Raw genomic sequence first — 20,289 nt, forward strand, 5'->3', positions numbered from 1 at the left:
CTATAAGCACACCAAAATGCAGTTCGAGATAAAAAGAGAAACCGGACGCACGCGCCCACAATGCAATTGTATTGAATTTCTTTCCCCTTATATCTACCGCAAATGTACTCCGAGATCGGTACTGACCTCCGTCGTTATTCCAAAATTTATTGGCAGTCAAAATTGGTCACACAATAAGAAGCAAAATAAAACTCCGGTAAAGTGTAGAAAAAAGTACACCATCTCACTATCTTAAACTTAGTTCCGTAAAGTAGTTCCCTCATCGCATACAAACCTACGAGTTCCATCGTTCCCGCAGATAAAGGGCCAGTTTCATGTCCTGCACTCCGAGCGTTACCCGATCCCGGTGTAAGCAGCAGCGGTACGAATCCTCATACACCTGCACCATGTAGATCTCGGCCGCCTCTTGCATAGCCATCAAGCATTCCGCGGTGATACGGAAGTCCCGATGCGAGTACTGCATCAGTACCTCTCTGATTACCCTGGCAAAGGACAATTTCGGGATCAGCAACTGTGTGGTGGACTGCAGATGGTGAATATCCCGCAACACTTTGATATTTTGGCTTTCGTAAACGCGCTGTGGTTCTTCGGATGATTGTCGTGTGCGAGCACTGGGTTCGCTGGATGTCCGTGTCTCGGAACGAGATCGTCTCTTATGTTCTGCTACATTGATTTCTTGCTGCTTTGCTTTGGGCGCTGGTTTTTGTAATTCAGCCGCTTTGGTTGGTGGTTGTGGCACTGCTCGCTTGGGGGCTGATTTTGGTGCCTTGGCGGTCTTGGTCGATGGCGGTGCTGGCTTGGGTACTGGTTTTGATGACTCTGCCATTCCGGATCTTAATGTATGCACTTTACCGCCCGGCACATATCGCTGAGGTGGACGAATATGGCGAGGCATAGTTTCAGTCTTATATTTCACTGGTTCAAGCTCAAAATTTAATGATAAATTTTAATAACTGAATTAAAACTTAAAATCTGATACTCAAAACTTTCGCAGCTAAAAACCGTTGAAAGCGAACAACGAAGAATACGAAGACAAAAAAATAAACAAGCAGCGAAACGATCGAGCCGCTGTAAAAAAAACTTTCCGTCAACTTGCACAGTTAAATAAAAAAATCAAAAACAAAAGTATGCGTGCAACACACTGTTCTTTCAGGTGTCCAAAAATCAGAACGCATTTTTCTCGAATAAAAATTTATCATACGTCGAATTGTTTAAATAAATTATCCATCAGCTTTCCACGCTCGGATTATCGCACCATCGCACCGAAAAAATCAATGGGACACTCAGGCTGTGAACTATTCCACCGATTTGTTTAACTTTTAGTTCGGTGGTTATTTTCCCATCGTGGTTAAAATTTTACTCCGAGGCCGACAATTTGAGTTGTGACAGATTGATAGTTATTGATATGTTATTAAGGGTCTGTCTCAATTGGATAATTAAACTGAAATTAAACTTAAAAGTGACATTTCAATAATTATCAAATAACCCTGCTCTCAGAGCAAGATTACTTTTGACAGATATCGAATCATTTTCCATCGATGTCCTATTGGAATTGCTGGGTAGCACCAGCCATTCTTATAACGGGGTGATTTTTTAATTTTCGAACTGTCACTTTTAAGTTTAATTCTCCAAATGAGACAGACCCTAAAGTGGCGACACTGTCAGAATTGGAACGAAAAATACATGACGCCACTCTTAATTACATACACTCTGGGGACACTGGTATAGTTTTCCTTTCTTTTCTCCCTTCCCCTCAGCCGAGCCCTCAACCAGGAACGAAATTTTGATAACCGCCAGAACTGGCAGTGAATGATTTATTGCCTAATTTTCTCAAAATTGCACGCGGCGTACCCTTTAGGAAAGGTACAGCCGCGCTTTCTGCACCCCGTTTACTTGATTCTTATGGGTGAATAGCATTGCGGTGTATCGTTTGGCGCGGCCGTTACTTTTCGACAGTCATTCGCCGCGTAAAGTTTTGTGCAAGTACCCATTTGGGAACACTACAAACGCCGCGCAGTGTATCGTATCCAGAAAATCTGACAATATTTTTACATCCCGATTGGCCGCCATGGAATCGATCGTGGAAAGGGTTCTATACTATTTTCCATGTACCGTTCCCCAGAAAACAGAATATATAAATGAACATGATTTAATTTTCTTATTTTAAGACAAAATTTTCAAAACGACTTATCTGCTTTTATAAACAAAGATTCAAACGATGATTTCAAGCATAATTTTTCATAACGACGTATGTAACAATTATGAGGATTCGAGAAATCCTTTGCAGAAAGTTGGCAAAACTTTTTCTAAAACTGTTTTAAAACTAAATCTTTTTTCAATACTTTTTTCCGCTGGCATGCATCATTACATGACACGTAATAAGCGTGCTTCACATCATAGCTCAGTTCATTCAAATTCACTGTGAAAAATGATTAAATTATACATACACCGGTATGCTGCACAGACGTCGGTGTACATTGGTCGGTTTTCCATAGTGCACGATTGGCGCAACTGCAGTTTTGTTTTGTTTTGCTTTTTTTGTTACATAGGTCGCTCTTAGTTTTCATACGTTAAAGCGACGTATGTAACAGTGAGACTTCAAAAATAGAAATTTTTACATACGTCGATTCGTAAAAAAATTGAATTAAAGAATTTTAAGATCTAAAATCAGTAAAATCGATGCGTATTATATAAAGCCACGTGTGATTGTCATGTTGTATTAAAAACCTCGTTTTGTTTACTTTTGTTACATACGTCCTTATGAAAAATTATGCTTGATTTGACGAATCTGATAGCTCTCCCACGCAAACCAACGCCATCAACAGGTAGCGGAAACCTTCATCTACCTATCGGTTTTGAACATTTTGTCTTGATTTGTTACAAACATCATCGCAAGTAGGGTGACCATATGCGATTTTCCCAAAGGAGGACAATTTATTGCGAGAACAGAGAAAACTTCTAATTTTGCGGAGCAAAGAAGAAGAAGAAGACTGAGTGTCTGAAACTTCAAATGATATGCACTGTGTGAAATGTGTTGATATTCCTTGATATCAAGAATTTTGAGAAGTCTAGAATGTTTCAAAATCGCAAAAATACGTTCCGAAATGCCTTGGAAGAACCATACAACTTATTTAAAATATATAGCGGCATGTAACACTCATTTAAAGTTACACTCAAAATAATCAACCCGTTAACGTTACGTGAAAATGCACGTAACCTCTAAACTTCACTCACACCACTCACTTTACCTGATACCCGTAAAACGTAAGATATGTAACATAATTATTAAATCAATTTCAGTAAAATTCACCTAAATAAAGTATAACTTTTACGTGAATTTCTTATCACTGGATCATAAGCAGAGAACTCACTCAGATTGATGTTTGTTCTGTCAAAAATATTCATTACAACCTAAGTCAGAAATTCAGTGCTGGACATTAAAATTTTTACTCAAATCCTGATTTCCCAAGGCACACCGGATTTTTTAAAGGTATGTACTATTTACTTACGAGACCTGTACATTCTGAAATAGAGCTTTTAAAATTGTTTGCAGCGAGATTTCTCCGGATAATTGAGGAAAACTTTCCTATATATACTAAGTATACTTTAACCTGAACCTCAACTGCTCATCCCGTATTATTGTCACACGGTTAAGATGATCCGGCTCCAGGGATTTTACCATCAAATCTAACACGGCCTGAGACAATTTCTCCGACAAAATTGTTTACCAAAACCTCATACATACTTCTTCTTATTGGCATTACATCCCCACACTGGGACAGAGCCGCCTCGCAGCTTAGTGTTCACTTAAGCACTTCCACAGTTATTAACTGCGAGGTTTCTAAGCCAAATTACCATTTTGCATTCGTATATCATGAGGCTAACACGATGATACTTTTATGCCCAGGGAAGTTGAGACAATTTCCAATCCGAAAATTGCCTAGACCGGCACCGGGAATCGAACCCAGCCACCCTCAGCATGGTTTTGCTTTGTAGCCGCGCGTCTTACCGCACGGCTAAGGAGGGCCCCCAATACATACATTTACACTTATATTTAGATTCTCAATTCTTAAATAAAAATTCTAAATCGACGATCGTTGTTGTCGTCAATGTTGTATGAAACAGTCACGTAGTCTTTATATGACACGCTAGTGCCAACCGATTGAGTGAATCTGAGTGCCTTCACCGTTGAATCACTTATTTGTTACGTGAAAAGTGTTGTGGAAAAAAACTACGTTCTTTTTCACGTAAATATGATGGGAAGATTATTTTGGGTGTACATATTTTCTTAGAATTAATTATAATTTAATCCTGGGTGGTGCGGATAGAATCGATTTGGTTGTCAAACTGAAGCCAAAATTTTCTATTGTGCCGGAGCCAAACATTGAAGATTGTGGTTATGTTCGTTTCTGATCTAATATTGAGAAGTATTGTTATTATTTGGGGAAAAACTAAAAATTAACTTTGTATTCTTTGTAACAAAAATTCTCACATTATATTTTGAGTGGAAAATTAGTAGGAATGCAACTAAAAAGCACTTGTTACGAAATTTGTTGAGATTCACCAGCTGATTGGAGCATGAATGTATGTAAACAATCGTAAAGTCATGTAGAGTCTAGCGCATTTATGCGCCCTCATGCAGCGTGGAAAGAGAAATTCGAAAAGCGGGAAATGTTTGACAGCCAAATAACTGCAAAATAATTTTGTTTATGGGACTGATTTCAAAATATCCCTCTACTCGCTTGAGCGCAGAAAAGCGGCTCTATCCGCAGCACCCAGATTTAATCAACATCCACACCGAAAAAATCAACCAACATTATTTTCCGTGCATCAAGTTATTTGACTTTTGCGGTACAACTTTCCGACGGGCGACCGTCGGACCCTCGTTCGAATTTTTCTATCTTCTCGCAATACTCGAAATGAGCGAAAAAGGAGGACATTTGGTTGAAAAAGCAGGATATTAAAAATATCAATCGATTTTTAGTTTTTGTTTTTAATATGATTAAGAATATTATATTTGTTAGATTTTAGCACACTAAAGTTTATTGGAGGAAGTTTTTGTAAGTCGAGGCAACTACAACATCTTCTTCTATTTTATCACCACAGCAGATTACTTCATTCACTCCAGATGGAAAGTTTCTGACTCATTATAGTCTACATAAAGCACTTTCTAATTATAAACTACCAGCAACATCTTTTTATGGAAAGTTTTTAGCTTCAACTAATTTTAAAGTCAGTAGTGAACAAATTTTGGGCTGCAAAATGGTGGGTTGACATCAGGAAGGAGCGCCCAACAGAGCTCTGGTCCCCACAAGTTCCTATCTCACGCTTTCACGGGTCGTCCGATGACAAAAGACCGCCAACTAAGGATTGTGGACTTAGCTGGTAGTGCAGCCTGGGCACTGTTGTCCTTCTGACATCAGCTAGAGTGAGAGGTCTGGCTCAAACAGCGTCTGCTTGGTACCCAGCGGCTGATTAACGAAATGCTGTATCGCGTTAGCTATACCTAACGTGGCAGCCCCATCATCGCGATGTAGGTAACGCGACCCCTTGTTACGAAATTTGTTGAGATTCACCAGCTGATTGAAGCATGAATGTATGTAAACAATCGTAAAGTCATGTAGAGTCTAGCGCATTTATGCGCCCTCATGCAGCGTGGAAAGAGAAATTCGAAAAGCGGGAAATGTTTGACAGCCAAATAACTGCAAAATAATTTTGTTTATGGGAGTGATTTCAAAATATCCCTCTACTCGCTTGAGCGCAGAAAAGCGGCTCTATCCGCAGCACCCAGATTTAATCAACATCCACACCGAAAAAATCAACCAACATTATTTTCCGTGCATCAAGTTATTTGACTTTTGCGGTACAACTTTCCGACGGGCGACCGTCGGACCCTCGTTCGAATTTTTCTATCTTCTCGCAATACTCGAAATGAGCGAAAAAGGAGGACATTTGGTTGAAAAAGCAGGATATTAAAAATATCAATCGATTTTTAGTTTTTGTTTTTAATATGATTAAGAATATTATATTTGTTAGATTTTAGCACACTAAAGTTTATTGGAGGAAGTTTTTGTAAGTCGAGGCAACTACAACATCTTCTTCTATTTTATCACCACAGCAGATTACTTCATTCACTCCAGATGGAAAGTTTCTGACTCATTATAGTCTACATAAAGCACTTTCTAATTATAAACTACCAGCAACATCTTTTTATGGAAAGATTTTAGCTTCAACTAATTTTAAAGTCAGTAGTGAACAAATTTTGGGCTGCAAAATGGTGGGTTGACATCAGGAAGGAGCGCCCAACAGAGCTCTGGTCCCCACAAGTTCCTATCTCACGCTTCCACGGGTCGTCCGATGACAAAAGACCGCCAACTAAGGATTGTGGACTTAGCTGGTAGTGCAGCCTGGGCACTGTTGTCCTTCTGACATCAGCTAGAGTGAGAGGTCTGGCTCAAACAGCGTCTGCTTGGTACCCAGCGGCTGATTAACGAAATGCTGTATCGCGTTAGCTATACCTAACGTGGCAGCCCCATCATCGCGATGTAGGTAACGCGACCCCGGTCAAGTAGCTTACTGAAGCCTCTCAAATACCACGAAAAATGGAGATAGAAAAAAAAAGAGATCGTTATTTTTGGCAACCGACCCGGCAACAAAATAAAGACTATGATTGGAAACTCGGTACCTGGAATGACAGGACCTTAAATGAACCTAAACGAGAGAGCCTTCTGACTCGCGAACTGCAGAAGGTTGGAGTGAACGTGGCCGCTTTTCATGAAGTCCGATGGCCCAGATCCGGAGAACGTGAATTCCGAGCCGTGGACCCCACGACCAACACTGCATTCAAGTATAACATCTATCACAGCGGCGGCGAAAAAACAGAGCATGGAGTTGGTTTCGTAGTGATGGGCAAGCAGATGAAGTGAGTGATGCGGTGGAAACCCATTAGCGAACGAATCTGTGTGTTGAGGATACGGGGCAAATTCTTCAATTACAGCCTAATCAACGTTTACGCACCGACAAACGATAAATCCGAAGACGTGAAGGACACGTTTTATGAATGTTTTGATAAAGCCTATGGAGAGTGCCCAAAGCATGGTGTGAAAATTGTTATCGGAGACGCTAACGCTCTGGTCGGTAGAGAGGACTTTTTCCGTCCCATAATCGGTAGGGAGAGCCTTCACTCCGCTACCAATGACAACGGCCTACGGCTAGTAAATTTCGCTGCTCCCAGAGGGATGGCCATCAGTAGCACCTACTTTGCACGAAAGAACATCCGAAAGCACACCTGGTGACACCCATATGGTGAAACTTGCAACCAGATAGACCATGTTCTGGTGGATGGGCGCCATTTCTCGGATGTTATCGATGTGCGGACATTCAGAGGTCCGAACATTAACTCTCATCACTGCCTCGTTGTCAGTAAAATTCGATCACGGTTGTCAACTGTATCGAACGAATAATCACAGCGAACGATGCGTTACAATATTCAGCAATTGTCGGCGGAAGGAGTATCGGCTGAGTACCGCCAGAAGCTCGACGAACGGATAAGTGCAATCAACGTTAGCGACAACATCAACGATCTATGGTAATCGATACATGGAGCGGTGAGCACAACAGCACGAGAAGTGGTAGGTGTAGAGTCGACAACCGATAGTTATAACGGGGTGCATAATGCCATAGAGAACACTATCTGCGAGTAGTACATACACTTTGATACACGTTTATATTATACACTAATACAAGTGAGCATTGGTAAGATATCTAGAGAACTACGAATAAAGAAGTTACTTTTTGTGAGACTGTTGATCGAAGCACACGCGTTTCATTTCTTTGGTGTCCGATATTACATTTTGGCAACGAGCGGATCGGAACTCGTAATCGGCTGAAAGTATCGCGTGCGTGATCTGATTTGGTGACGGAAAGTTTTATAGCCAGTAGTGCTTGAGAGCGAAGATAGCAGTCGGCAAGGTAAGATAGAAAAACGAGAAGAGTGAATAATTCCGACATTTTAAATCGATAGCTGAGAATTCGATTACCTCGTGGCTTGGGTTTTTTTTTGCATTTGGAATAATTTATTGTGTGCATACCCGGGAGCGTTGAATAGAATTAGCCGAAAGAAAAAACGTGTCTGAAAATTTAAAAACCCAGATTAATCCACCTAGCGTTGGTGGTGCCTTTCTCGCATTTAGTTAAGACACCAACCTTATATGGGGTTTATATGGTCCAATGTACCATTTTATTCATAACTTTGAAACGCAATGACCGATCGTTATAAAATTCAATAGTGATCAACAAGGCTTTGTCCCCTGTCGAATGAAACTTGTTGCGAGAAAATCGGTTAAGGATTACTATACGAAAAGTTGTCTAATGTTTTTTTTATCTTTTGTGCACACATACACACACATACACACACACACACACATACACACACATACATACACACGGACAGACAGACATGTGCTCAGCTCGTCGAGCTGAGTCGATTGGTTTATAATACTATGGGTCTCAGAGGCTTCTATAAAAAGTTCGTTTTCGGAGTGAAATGATAGCCTTTCGGTACAACTTAGTTGTACGAGAAAGGCAAAAAAGGGTTCAGAACGGTGAAATGGGCCGCAACTGTGTGCGCAACAAATTGTAGATAACCATAATTGGTGGAAGTGGTTATAAAGAAACGCAATGCGATGTTGAGTAATGAAAATATGGTATCGAATTGGAGTGATTTATTTGGGAGAATGTTTAGTAGTGCGGAAAACGCATTTGTAACTGTGTGCAAATTTGGTGGCTGTGGGATTGAATACCATAACGGAAAGAAATTTAATTTGCAACTGTGTGCGTCAGAATAATGAATTTCGCAACTGTGTGCGAGGTTCGTATAGAATGTAGGTATTCGCAACTGGGTGCGAAGGAAAAATGTTTTCAAGTACAACTATGAGATTCGCAACTGTGTGCGCTAAAAAAATAATGGTGAAGACTTGCTTTTGAGAGAAATGGCGTCACTGACGGTAATTATACCTGCGAGAATAAAAAGGACAAATGTGGGCGAAAAAGCATTTGCAATTATGTGCGTAGAGGGTCTAGTTACTATGTGTCTGTATATGGAAAAGAAAAAGTAAAACTCGCAACTGTGTGCGACCGAATATTGAAATGTTTTGCAACTGTGTGCATAAGGTTTGTATAGAATATTGCCATTCGCAACTGTGTGCGGAGAAAAAAATGATTTTGTATATATAGTGAGATTTGCAAATATGTGCGGAACGAAGACAGAAGAGGTTTTCGTATAGTATTGTGAGATTCGCAGCTGTGTTTGTGAAAAATGGAACGAGCTTTAGTGTAAGGATCAGGGAATCAATATTCGAGCAACGCCTAACAATATACCCTTTGTCGTCAACAGAGTTTGTTACTGACAAACGCACCTAGCGACAAACCTTTATTAGAATCCGAACACAATATGACCAACCATTTGCCTTGCATGCTCTGATATTTCCGAGAATACGATGCTAATTTTGTAATCATTGTTGGATTCTCGAATATTTCCATAAAAGCATAAACTATGATAGCATAAAACCGAAATTTGCTCTAGAAATAATGCTAAATAACGGGATGAAAGTTAGCAACAAGATTGTCTTCTTTTTTGTAGCTGACAAAAATTTTCGGATCTTTGTCATTATTTTCTCCGAGAAAAACAAAGCTTTGTCGTTGGTTCTCTTTTGTCGCTTGTTTCGCATGCGCATTTCAGAAAAATTGATTCCCTGGTAAGGATATTCGCTACTATGTGTGTGAATGACAAAATGGATAATCTTCACAGATGTGTTCGAGTCATTGCCGCGTTGGATCCCCAAATTTGACTATGCGAGAGAAAAGAAAGGTAGGCTAGTAATTAAAAAAAAATGTATACATAATTGATCTTTATTTTTGATTAATCATGATGGACTATGAATGGATATCAAATGAAATTTCGATATGATTTAATAAGATATACCCAAGCTGCTTTGCTAAATAGGTATTCGAATCCTCATCGATCAAATAATGAGACAGTATTGAAGTTCGAATAAATTATGCAACCGTTTTTGGTGTCTTTTAATTTTTAAGATGGATTCATTCCGACGTATAAAACCGTTCGAGATGATGGCAGACAGATCGAGACTGCCTATCGAATGGCAGAAGTGGAAACGCGAGCTTGAACGATATTTTGATGCGACCGGTGTTACGTCCCAATGGGAGAAGCGGTCAATAATGTTACATCTGGTCGGATCTGATGTTCAGGAGATTTTCGAACATCTTCCTGGGGTAAATGATGTCCCACACGTAGTATCGGATCCTCCGTATTTTGATGTGGCGATTCAGAAGCTTGATGAGCATTTTGAACCTTTGCGCAGACGTAATTACGAGCGCCATTTATTCCGGCAGATCAGTCAGAACCAAGAAGAGAGGTTTGCTGATTTCGTTCTTCGCAGTCTTGCAAAATGTCGTGACCATCACCAGATGATCAGATATGAAAACAAAAACCACCACGCTTTTAAACGATGTTCTTTACTGACAATCACTGCAAGCGCATCGTGACATGTAGAAGCTGACACGTGAGTACCTTCGGTAAGCGTGACACCCAGATTGACAACCACAAGCTGAGAGCCATAAAGAGCATCAGGTCGGTCAGCTGTCAAAAGTGCAGGTGAGCACCGTTATTGATTGATTTTGTTGTCGTTTGATTGGACTGACGTCGTGTTTATTGATAAATTGGATAAATCAATAGTTAAATTAAGGGTTCATTCACAAATTACATAACGCTAAAATGGACCTGGGGCTGAAAGCCCCACCCACCCTCTCGTGACGTATTTTGTATGGGAGGGTTCTGAAATTGGTATGGGCCGTATTTGTGAATGGCTCTAACTAAGTTTTACCAATTTGATCCAGACTATCTTTTGAAAAGGCCAAATTTTTTATTGATTTTTTCAAATGGATACAATTAAAAACGACGCATCCTACAAAAAAATGTTATATGGGTGACTATCGCAAAATCAGTCAAAGTTTCTAATAAAGATATCGGAAACAATTCAAATTGAGCCCTACACTGAAAAAATCAGTTTCAACAGTTTCAAAATTAAAACTCGATTTGCGAAAAAACGCTTTTTTGATTTGTATGAAATTGTGTCTCAAGATAGGTGATTATGTTCCTACCAACCGTCCATACATCGCAAGCTGGGCACTTTGAAGGAAAAAAGTTTTCTAACAAAAACTTTTTCTTGTCGAAATTATTTTCAGTGTAATTTTTATCCATTGCGATTAGTTACGACCTAAATATTGTACTCTGCTTGACTGTACAGGAATATTTAAAAATATGTATGTATATGTTAAATCCACTGGCACTCCTTGACACTGAGAAAAAATCAATTCCGACAAGAAAATTTTTGTTAGAAAAACTTTTTCCCTTAAATGTGCCAAGCTTGCGATGTATGGACGGTTGGTAGGAACATAATCACCTATCTTGAGACACAATTTCATACAAATCAAAAAAGCGTTTTTTCGCAAATCGAGTTTTAATTTTGAAACTGTTGAAACTGATTTTTTTTCAGTGTAGGGCTCAATTTGAATTGTTTCCGATATCTTTATTAGAAACTTTGACTGATTTTGCGATAGTCACCCATATAACATTTTTTTGTGGGATGCGTCGTTTTTTAATTGTATTCATTTGAAAAAATCAATAAAAAAAAATTTAGCCTTTTTCAAAAGATAGTCTGGATCAAATTTGGAAAAACTGTGTATGTACTTTTCTTTTAATAGCACCTCTTAAAATATTGCACAAAAAGTCAATATAAACAATAAGAACACTTAAATGTTCCCAAAAATTCTATTTTGGCTTTTGCATTTTTATCACAGCAAAAATCCATTAATTCCGCTAAGTGGATTATTCCATTGCTGTCGAGCGTTGATTTCGAACCAAACACCGCATAGGTCAAGTGATCATCACGATAGTCAAGATGACATGGATATGACAACCACAACATCAGGAAAGTTTTCCTATCATTCATGCTGGTGATCACAGGCAGAAGAAGTGAAGACATGGTGAGTGACCAAGCGCTAGTTGCTAAAATGTCACTTTCATGGTGATCGTTACACCAAGCATGTGAGATCCACATTGAGCATCACAATTGAGTACTTGACACATGACCTGGATTTTGTTATTGTCACGCTTTGCGTGACTTGTACGGTGACACTTTGCAGCACTGGTTCTTCGCCTCCGTATTCAGGCGAAACGATGCGAGTTTGACCGTTATGATATGAGAGAGACAGATGATAGAATAATAGAACAGATTGTAGAAAGATGTAGATCTACGGATTTGAAGCGACAGATTTTGGAAAAGGACTTGACTCTTGACGAAATTTTGACTCTCGGTACAACTTTGGCAGATGTTCAACAACAGGTACGTGAACTTGGGCGGCAGATTACAGATACTACACTGCCGTCGAATGTTTCGAAAGTTTCTAAGATGCCGTTCAAGGCTACGTATGGTGAGTCACGCGGCTTGCAAAGAAAGAATTTTGATAGAGCCTGTTTCGCGTGCGGCCGTAGAGGACACTTGAAAGGCGACAGTATGTGTCGTGCGAAGAACGCTAAATGTCTAAAATGCGGAGAAGTGGGTCATTTTATTAACAGATGTTTGAAGCGGCCACATCCAAATCCCTCAATAACTGGACCACCCCCACATAAACGTATTCGCTGTGTGAACGAAGATGACAATGAGCCGGAAAAGGTATTTTTTGCAATGGGACGGAATACTTTCGAGTTTATCGTTGGTGGCATCGGAATTCCCATGATCATTGACTCGGGAGCCGACGCGAACATAATCGATGAGGCAACATGGGTTAAAGCCAAGGACTTGGGTATTACCGTTAAATCCTTTTCGAATGAAGTTGATAGAAAACTGATGGGTTACGCTACTAAAGAGGCATTGAAGATGAAAGGCATGTTTCAAGCCGAAATTCAAGCCGGAACTAACACGGCTGAAGCAAAGTTCTACATTGTTGAACAAGGGAAATACAATCTTCTAGGAGATACCACTGCTAAGGAACTCAAAGTTTTACAAGTAGGCTACAACATTGCAAGAGTGGACAATCAGAAGCAGATCCCGTTTCCAAAAATCAAAGGAATTCTAGTTGAGATTCCAATCGATAAGTCGGTGCAACCCATTCAGCAAAGCTACCGCCGCGCTCCCATTGCTCTTGAAGATAATATCCACAAAAAGCTGTAAGATCTACTTGAAACAGATATTATTGAGAACGTAAACGGACCATCAGCTTGGGTGTCACCAGTCGTGCCTATTTTGAAGCGATCAGGATAGCTAAGATTATGTGTGGACATGGGACGGGCCAACAAGGCGGTTATGCGCGAGACTCACCCCCTCCCGCTGATCGAAGAGCTTTTGGGAAGTGTTGAGGGGGGCAGTAAGATTCTTCAAGCTTGACGTGAAAGAAGCATATCACCAGCTGGAGATTTCAAAGGAATCGCGAGTAATTACAACCTTCATTACGAAGTACGGCCTCTTCAGGTAAAATGGTTGAAATTTTCTTTATTTCTCTTGATTTTCATTTTATTGAAGAATAAAGGATTGAATATATGTGGTTGTTTTCTTTCTTGATTCCCAGGTATAAACGTCTGATGTTTGGCATCAGTTGTGCACCGGAGCTTTTTCAAAAAGTGATGGACACAATTGTGGCAGGGCTGGAAGGGATTGTAGTGTATCTCGATGATTGCTTAGTATCGGGGCGTTCACAAGAAGAACACGACCGGAGGTTGAATGCTCTTTTGAGTCGTTTTGAGGAATATGGAGTGCTATTAAATTGGGACAAGTGTGTATTTAATGTTGAGCGTTTGGAATGTTTGGGTCATGAATTATCGACTATTGGAGTAAAACCGGTGGAAAGCAGGATTTTGGCCTTACAGCAATTTCGAGAGCCAGCAAACCTTTCTGAATTACGAAGTTTCCTCGGCCTCATCACGTATGTGGGAAGGTTTATTCCACACTTGGCAACTAAAACAGATCCTCTTAGAAACTTGCTGCGAGGTGATAAGAAATTCAGTTGGACAGTATCTCACCAAAAAGCTTTCGAAGACATTAAACGAGCGGTGGTAGATATCAAACATTTAGGGTTCTTCAGTCCTCGAGATACTACGATCTTGGTGGTGGATGCTAGTCCAACAGGTTTGGGAGCCGTTCTGCTGCAACAAGATAAGACAGGGGATCGTCGCATAATTTCATACGCAAGCAAGGCACTGACGGACTTGGAGCGAAAATACTTTCAGACCGAACGCGAAGCGCTCGCGTTGGTATGGGCCGTTGACCGCTTTAAGCTGTATTTGCAAGGTACAAAATTCAAGTTGGTGACAGACTGCAAGCCACTCCAGTTTTTATTCAGCCCACGCTCCAAGCCCTGTATGAGAATCGAACGCTGGGTACTACGTCTTCAGTCCTACAGCTATGAGATTGAACGCTGCAAGGATTGTACGATAGTGTCTTCGCTAGGACCACCTGAGCCATTGATACAGACAAAGATGCCGGATAAACCGTGGTGCCATATTGCAATAGATTTTATGGGACCTCTACCGTCAGGGCATAATTTGCTAGTTCTGGTAGACTATTTCAGCAGATTTGTGGAAGTAGTAGTGATGAAAGAAACAACGGCGACACTTACAATACAAGCATTGCACGAAACATTTTGCAGATATGGTATTCCAGAGTCATTGAAGTCGGATAATGGTCCACAGTTTGTCAGTGAAGCATTGACACAGTTCTGTAAAGGTTTCGGAATTCATTTGCGAAAATCGACTCCCTATTGGCCTCAGGCCAATGGTGAAGTTGAGCGAGCTAATAGGGCGTTGAAAAAACGGTTGCAGATCAGTCAAGAAAATCCGAAGTCGGATTGGAAATGGGACCTGAGAATGTACCTTCTCAAGTATAATTCGACGCCGCATTCAACAACTGGAGTAGCACCTTCTGCATTAATGTTCGGAAGAGTTTTGCGAGACAAGTTACCATCACTTCCGGGCATTGGATTGAAGGCGCCAGAAGAGGCTCGTGACAAAGATCAAGAGCGGAAGTTGAAACAAGGAGAATATGCAGACAAGCGTCGTCAGGCGGAACCTAGCTCGCTGAAAGAAGGTGACATAGTGGTCGCCAGAAGAACGTTGAAGGAAAACAAATTATCGAGCAATTTCGGACCTGAAGAATTTGTCATCAAGAAGCGAAACGGATCAGATGTTACGATTGAGTCAACCGAAACAGGAAGGACGTTTCATCGTAACGTATCCCATCTTAAGCCGTTACTACGACCTCAAACCATAGAAGAAAACTTGAAGGTAGGAGATCAAAACGAATCGATGGAAGCTCAGAACGATCGAGAACATATCGTACAGGAAAAATCATCCACCGAGCAACACCGACCCAAGCGCGAGGTGAAACGACCAAGTTACCTGCAAGACTTCGATGTTGGTAGAGTTCAAGACTAGTAAGAACAAGTGGGAATGTAGAGTCGACAACCGATAGTTATAACGGGGTGCATAATGCCATAGAGAACACTATCTGCGAGTAGTACATACACTTTGATACACGTTTATATTATACACTAATACAAGTGAGCATTGGTAAGATATCTAGAGAACTACGAATAAAGAAATTACTTTTTGTGAGACTGTTGATCGATGCACACGCGTTTTATTCCTTTGGTGTCCGATATTACAGTAGGCACTGCACAGAGGCGACCCAAGCCGGGTTGGTTCGATGTGGAGTGTCAGAGAGTGACAGACGAGAAGAACGTGGCCAGAAGCCGGATGTTGGTGTCGGATACCCTATCGAATAGAGATCGGAAGGAGAGGAAGCGAGAGCAGCCAAAAAACGAACCCACCGCAGAAAGAAGAAAGAATATGAAGAACTAAGTGATTAGCGAGGCGCAGGAAAAAATGGAGTAGAACGATATGCGGAGGTTTTATGAGTCTGTCAATGGCGTGCGGCGAAAGACAGTGCCTTCTCCCGTCATGTGCAATGACCAACAAGGGAATTTGCTGACAGATAAAACCGAAGTGGCGGTGCATCGGTGAACAGAATAAATATTAGCGACGATGGACAAGCTGTGGAGTCACCTACACTAGATGAGATTAAAAAAGCTGTAAAAAGAGCTGAAAACAATAAGGCTGCGGGGAAGGACCAGCTCCCGGCTGAAATTCTCAAACATGGCAGTGAGCAGCTTTACGAAGTCCTGCACCATATTATGTCGAAAATATGGAAAGACGAGGAAATGCCTGTTAGCTGGTTGGACGGCCTCATTTGCCCTCTCTTTAAGAAAGGGCACAGACTGGAGTGCGCCAATTACCGAGGAATAACCCTCCTTAATTCGGCGTACAAAATTATGTCCCGTATTCTGTTCAACAGATTGAGACCGCTTGAAGAGTCCTTCGTCGACGAATACCAAGCAGGTTTTCGTGAGGGACGATCAACGACGGATCAAATGTTTACCCTGAGACAAATCCTTGAATAATTTCGGGAGTACAACTTCATGATACATAATCTGTTTATTGATTTCAAGGCGGCGTACGATTCAGTGAAACGGAACCATTATGGCAAATTATGCTTGAACATGGTTTCCGGCGAAACTGATACGGCTGATTCGTATAACGTTGGACGGATTGCGGATGAAATATTGACGTCATTTGTTACCTTACATGGATTAAAGCAGGGTGATGCACTCTCGAATCTACTGTTCAATATAGCGGTCGAGGGAGCGATTAGGAGAGCTGGTGTGCAAAGAAGCGGTACCATTATCACAAAATCGCATATGCTCCTGGGATTTGCGGACGATATCGATATTATCGGGATTGATCGCCGTGCCGTGGAAGAGGCTTTTGTGCCTTTTAAGCGGGAGACAGCGAGTATTATGGACTCACGATCAGTTACAGCAAAACGAAGTATATGGTCGCTGGAAATCAACGTGGATTCATTAGTGGTGGTGGTAGCGAAATGGTGCTGGATGGTGAAAAGTTTTAAGTGGTAGAAGAATTTGTGTATCTTGGAACATTAGTGACGTGCGATAATGATGTTATCCGCGAGGTGAAAAGGCGTATTGCAGCTGCAAATAGCTTGCAAATGAAAACAAAACTCGCGCTGTATACTATGATTCTTGCGGTGGCTTTATACGGCCATGAAACATGGACGTTAAAGGAGGCTGTTCGGAGATACTCAATACTCGGACAATACTCAGCGGTAAACAGGAGAACGGTATCTGGCGGCGTCGCATGAACCACGAATTGTACCAGGTGTATAAAGGGCTGGATATTATTAAACTTATTCAACACGGCAGACTGGGTAAAGCGTACCATTGGTACTTCGCGTACCTAAAGGAATAAAATAGACCCCATATCGCGGTCCTTCCCGAGTAGCACACATGTCACACATTGATCACAGTAACTTATATGTGACCAGATTCAGTCACAATTAGGTTGCTGCAACCAGTTCCACTTGAGTTGTGCTGCTTGGGTTAGCCTCTTACCCAGCTACCCCTATCCCTACCTCCCCGTGGTGCTGGGCGGAATACGAGCAACCTTAGGGAAGATCGGGTAACCAACCCCGGTGGGAACTATGGTCGTATGCTGACAGGGGGGGGGGGGGTTTGCTCCGGAGGTGCAAATCTTACTGAGCGTCTGTTCTCCATGTTAGGGGCGGCTGATCATCATCCGAGTGCCAGCGAGGGACTCTAAGTGAAACTGTGCACCATGGTCCACCGGGAATAAGGAGGAATGGTCCTCCGGAAATTTAGGGGGTTTGGTGTCAGGCCCTGCAAGCCAGCCTTAAAAAAGAACATAAGCAACGAACAATCAACAAGAGAGTACGGACCGGAACCGTCGGCGAAGACCAACGCAACGAAAAGGAACTAGCGATTGGAAACTCGGTTCGTGGAACTGCAAATCTCTCAACTTTATCAGGAGCACACGCATACTTGCCGATGTGCTCAAGGACCGTGGATTCGGCACGTGATCGGGTGGTGGCCGATCAATAAAAGAATGTGCAGGTTGAGGATCAAAGGCCGGTTCTTCAACTTCAGCATAAATAAACGTCCATAGCACACACTCCGGAAGCACTGATGATGATAAGGACGCATTCTACGCGCAGCTGGAACGTGAGTACGACGGCTGCCTAAGCCACGACGTCAAAATCATCATAAGGAGATTTGAACGCTCAGGTTGACCAAGAGGAGGAGTTTAGACCGACTATTGGGAAGTTCAGCGCTCACCGGCTGACGAACCAAAACGACCTACGACTAATTGATTTCGCCGCCTCCAAGAATATGGCCATTCGCCGCACCTACTTGCAACACAGCCTCCCGTATCGGTACACCTGGAGATCATCACTGCAGACAGAATCACAAATCGACCACGTTCTGATTGATGGACGGCACTTCTCCGACTATCCGTCATCAACAATGTTCGGTATCGACGACCGCCGCGGTACGACCTAGATCGACTGAAGCAACCTAATGTCGCCACTGCATACCAGCAGTATCTCGAGACAGCGTTGCCGGAAGAGGGTGGCGCCCCTCTTGAGGACTGCTAGAATACAGTCCAAGCAGCCATTAACGACGCAGTGGAGAACAACGTCGGATATATGGGGCGAAGTAGATGGAACGATTGGTTCGACGAAGAGTGCAGACAGATTCTGGAGGAGAAGGACGTAGCGCGCGCGGTCGCACTGCACCAAGGTACCCGACAGAACGTGGAACGTTCTAGACGGAAGCGGAGACAGCAGACACGCCTTTTTCAGGAGAAGAAACACCGCCTGGAAGAAGCGGAGTGCGAGGAGATGAAACCAGCTGTACTGTTCTCAAGAAACACACAAGTTCTATCAAAAGCTCAACGCATCCAGCAAAGGCTTCGTGCCGCGAACCGAAAAGTGCCGGGATAAGGATGGGAGCATCTTGACGGACGAACGTGTGGTGATCGAAAGGTGGAGCAGCACTACGAGGAACATTTGAATGGCGCGGAGAGTACAGGCAGTGAAAATCAAGGCAGCGGAGGAGATGACTACGTCAGTTCAGCGGACGATGGAAGCCAACCAGCCCCCACCTTGAGGATGCCATCCAACAGCTAAAGACCAATAAAGCAGCTGGTAAGGATGGTGTCGGAGCTGAGCTCATCAAGATGGGTTCGGAAAAGCTGGCCACTTGCCTGCACAAACTGATAGTCAGAATCTGGGAAACTGAACAGCTACCGGAGGAGTGGAAGGAAGGGGTTATATGCCCCAACTACAAGAAAGTCAACAAGCTGGAGTGTGACAACCTTCGAGCGATAACCATTAGGATTGAGTTCTTGGGAAGTTATCAAGCCGGCTTCGTTGACGGCCGCTCCACAACGGACCAGATCTTTACTGTACGGCAAATCCTTCAAAAATGCCGTGAATACCAGGTCCCAACGCACCATCTGTTAATTGATTTCAAGGCGGCATACGACAGTATAGACCGCGTAGAGCTATGGAAAATTATGGACGAGAACAACTTCCCTGGGAAGCTTACCAGACTGATCAAAACATCGGTAGATGGCGTGCAAAACTGTGTGAAGATTTCGGGCGAACACTCCAGTTCGTTCGAATCGCGCCGGGGACTAAGACAAGGTGATGGACTTTCGTGCCTGATATTCAACATTGCGCTAGAAGGTGTCATGCGGAGAGCCGGGTGTAACAGCCGGGGACTTTCAACAGATCCAGTCAATTTATTGTTTCGCGAATGACATGGACATTGTCGGCCAAAGATATGGAAATGTAGGAGAACTGTACTGCCTGAAACGTGAAGCAACAAAAGTTGGGCTGGTTGTAAATGCGTCAAAGACAAAGTACATGCTTATGGGCGGAACCGAGAGCGATAGGGTCCGCCTGGGAAGCAGTGTTACGATAGACGGGAATACCTTGGAGGTGGTCGAGGAAATCGTCTACCTTGGATCCTTGCTAACGGATGCCATCTATACCCTTCAAGAAATGGATTATACCAACTCTCAAAGTCGCGCCCCTGATCAGCTACAGCTTCAATAATACGTGGGAAAATACTGATTGCATCGGTGCTTAAGATCAAACATATTATTGCATCTTATGAGTTCCGAATTTGTTTTTGTGCAGATCTGATTCCAATGCGTTTGTTGTAACGCTCACTGAGACAACCCCCCTCCCTATTGCCCAATTGTTATAAAATCATCACAAAAAAAAACTGCAGGAAAACTTATAGAATAATTTTTGCTCTTGAGCACTAATAATTTTG

General features: G+C 42.2%; 3 protein-coding genes across 4 annotated transcripts in view; 1 reads left to right on the plus strand and 2 right to left on the minus strand.

Moving 5' to 3' along the window:
• The window catches only part of LOC134217995 (ATP-dependent RNA helicase DDX54), a 130,002-nt gene that overhangs the window by 106,660 nt on the left and 3,053 nt on the right, over positions 1-20,289 (minus strand). The window contains exon 4 of one of the 2 annotated variants that reach the window (XM_062696876.1): positions 6,571-6,585. The exons of the other annotated variant lie outside the window; for it this stretch is intronic. The gene's annotated coding sequence lies outside the window, so the exon portion shown is untranslated. Of the gene's footprint in view, positions 1-6,570; positions 6,586-20,289 lie in introns of those variants that run through there. 2 annotated transcript variants of the gene reach the window in all.
• LOC134217992 (histone H3-like centromeric protein A) lies at positions 106-1,034 on the minus strand. Its single transcript, XM_062696866.1, has one exon. The coding sequence runs from the start codon at positions 893-895 to the stop codon at positions 275-277; it is 621 nt and encodes a 206-aa protein (XP_062552850.1). The 5' UTR covers positions 896-1,034; the 3' UTR covers positions 106-274.
• LOC134208845 (uncharacterized) lies at positions 12,765-13,250 on the plus strand. Its single transcript, XM_062684791.1, has one exon. The coding sequence runs from the start codon at positions 12,765-12,767 to the stop codon at positions 13,248-13,250; it is 486 nt and encodes a 161-aa protein (XP_062540775.1).

The sequence above is a fragment of the Armigeres subalbatus genome, chromosome 2 (assembly GCF_024139115.2).
Source record: "Armigeres subalbatus isolate Guangzhou_Male chromosome 2, GZ_Asu_2, whole genome shotgun sequence".
Taxonomy (NCBI): domain Eukaryota; kingdom Metazoa; phylum Arthropoda; class Insecta; order Diptera; family Culicidae; genus Armigeres; species Armigeres subalbatus.

What these genes read in the sequence shown, in the direction of transcription:
- LOC134217992 (XM_062696866.1), bottom strand. Translation starts at nt 895, where the DNA reads ATGCCTCGCCATATTCGTCCACCTCAGCGATATGTGCCGGGCGGTAAA.
- LOC134208845 (XM_062684791.1), top strand. Translation starts at nt 12,765, where the DNA reads ATGGGACGGAATACTTTCGAGTTTATCGTTGGTGGCATCGGAATTCCC.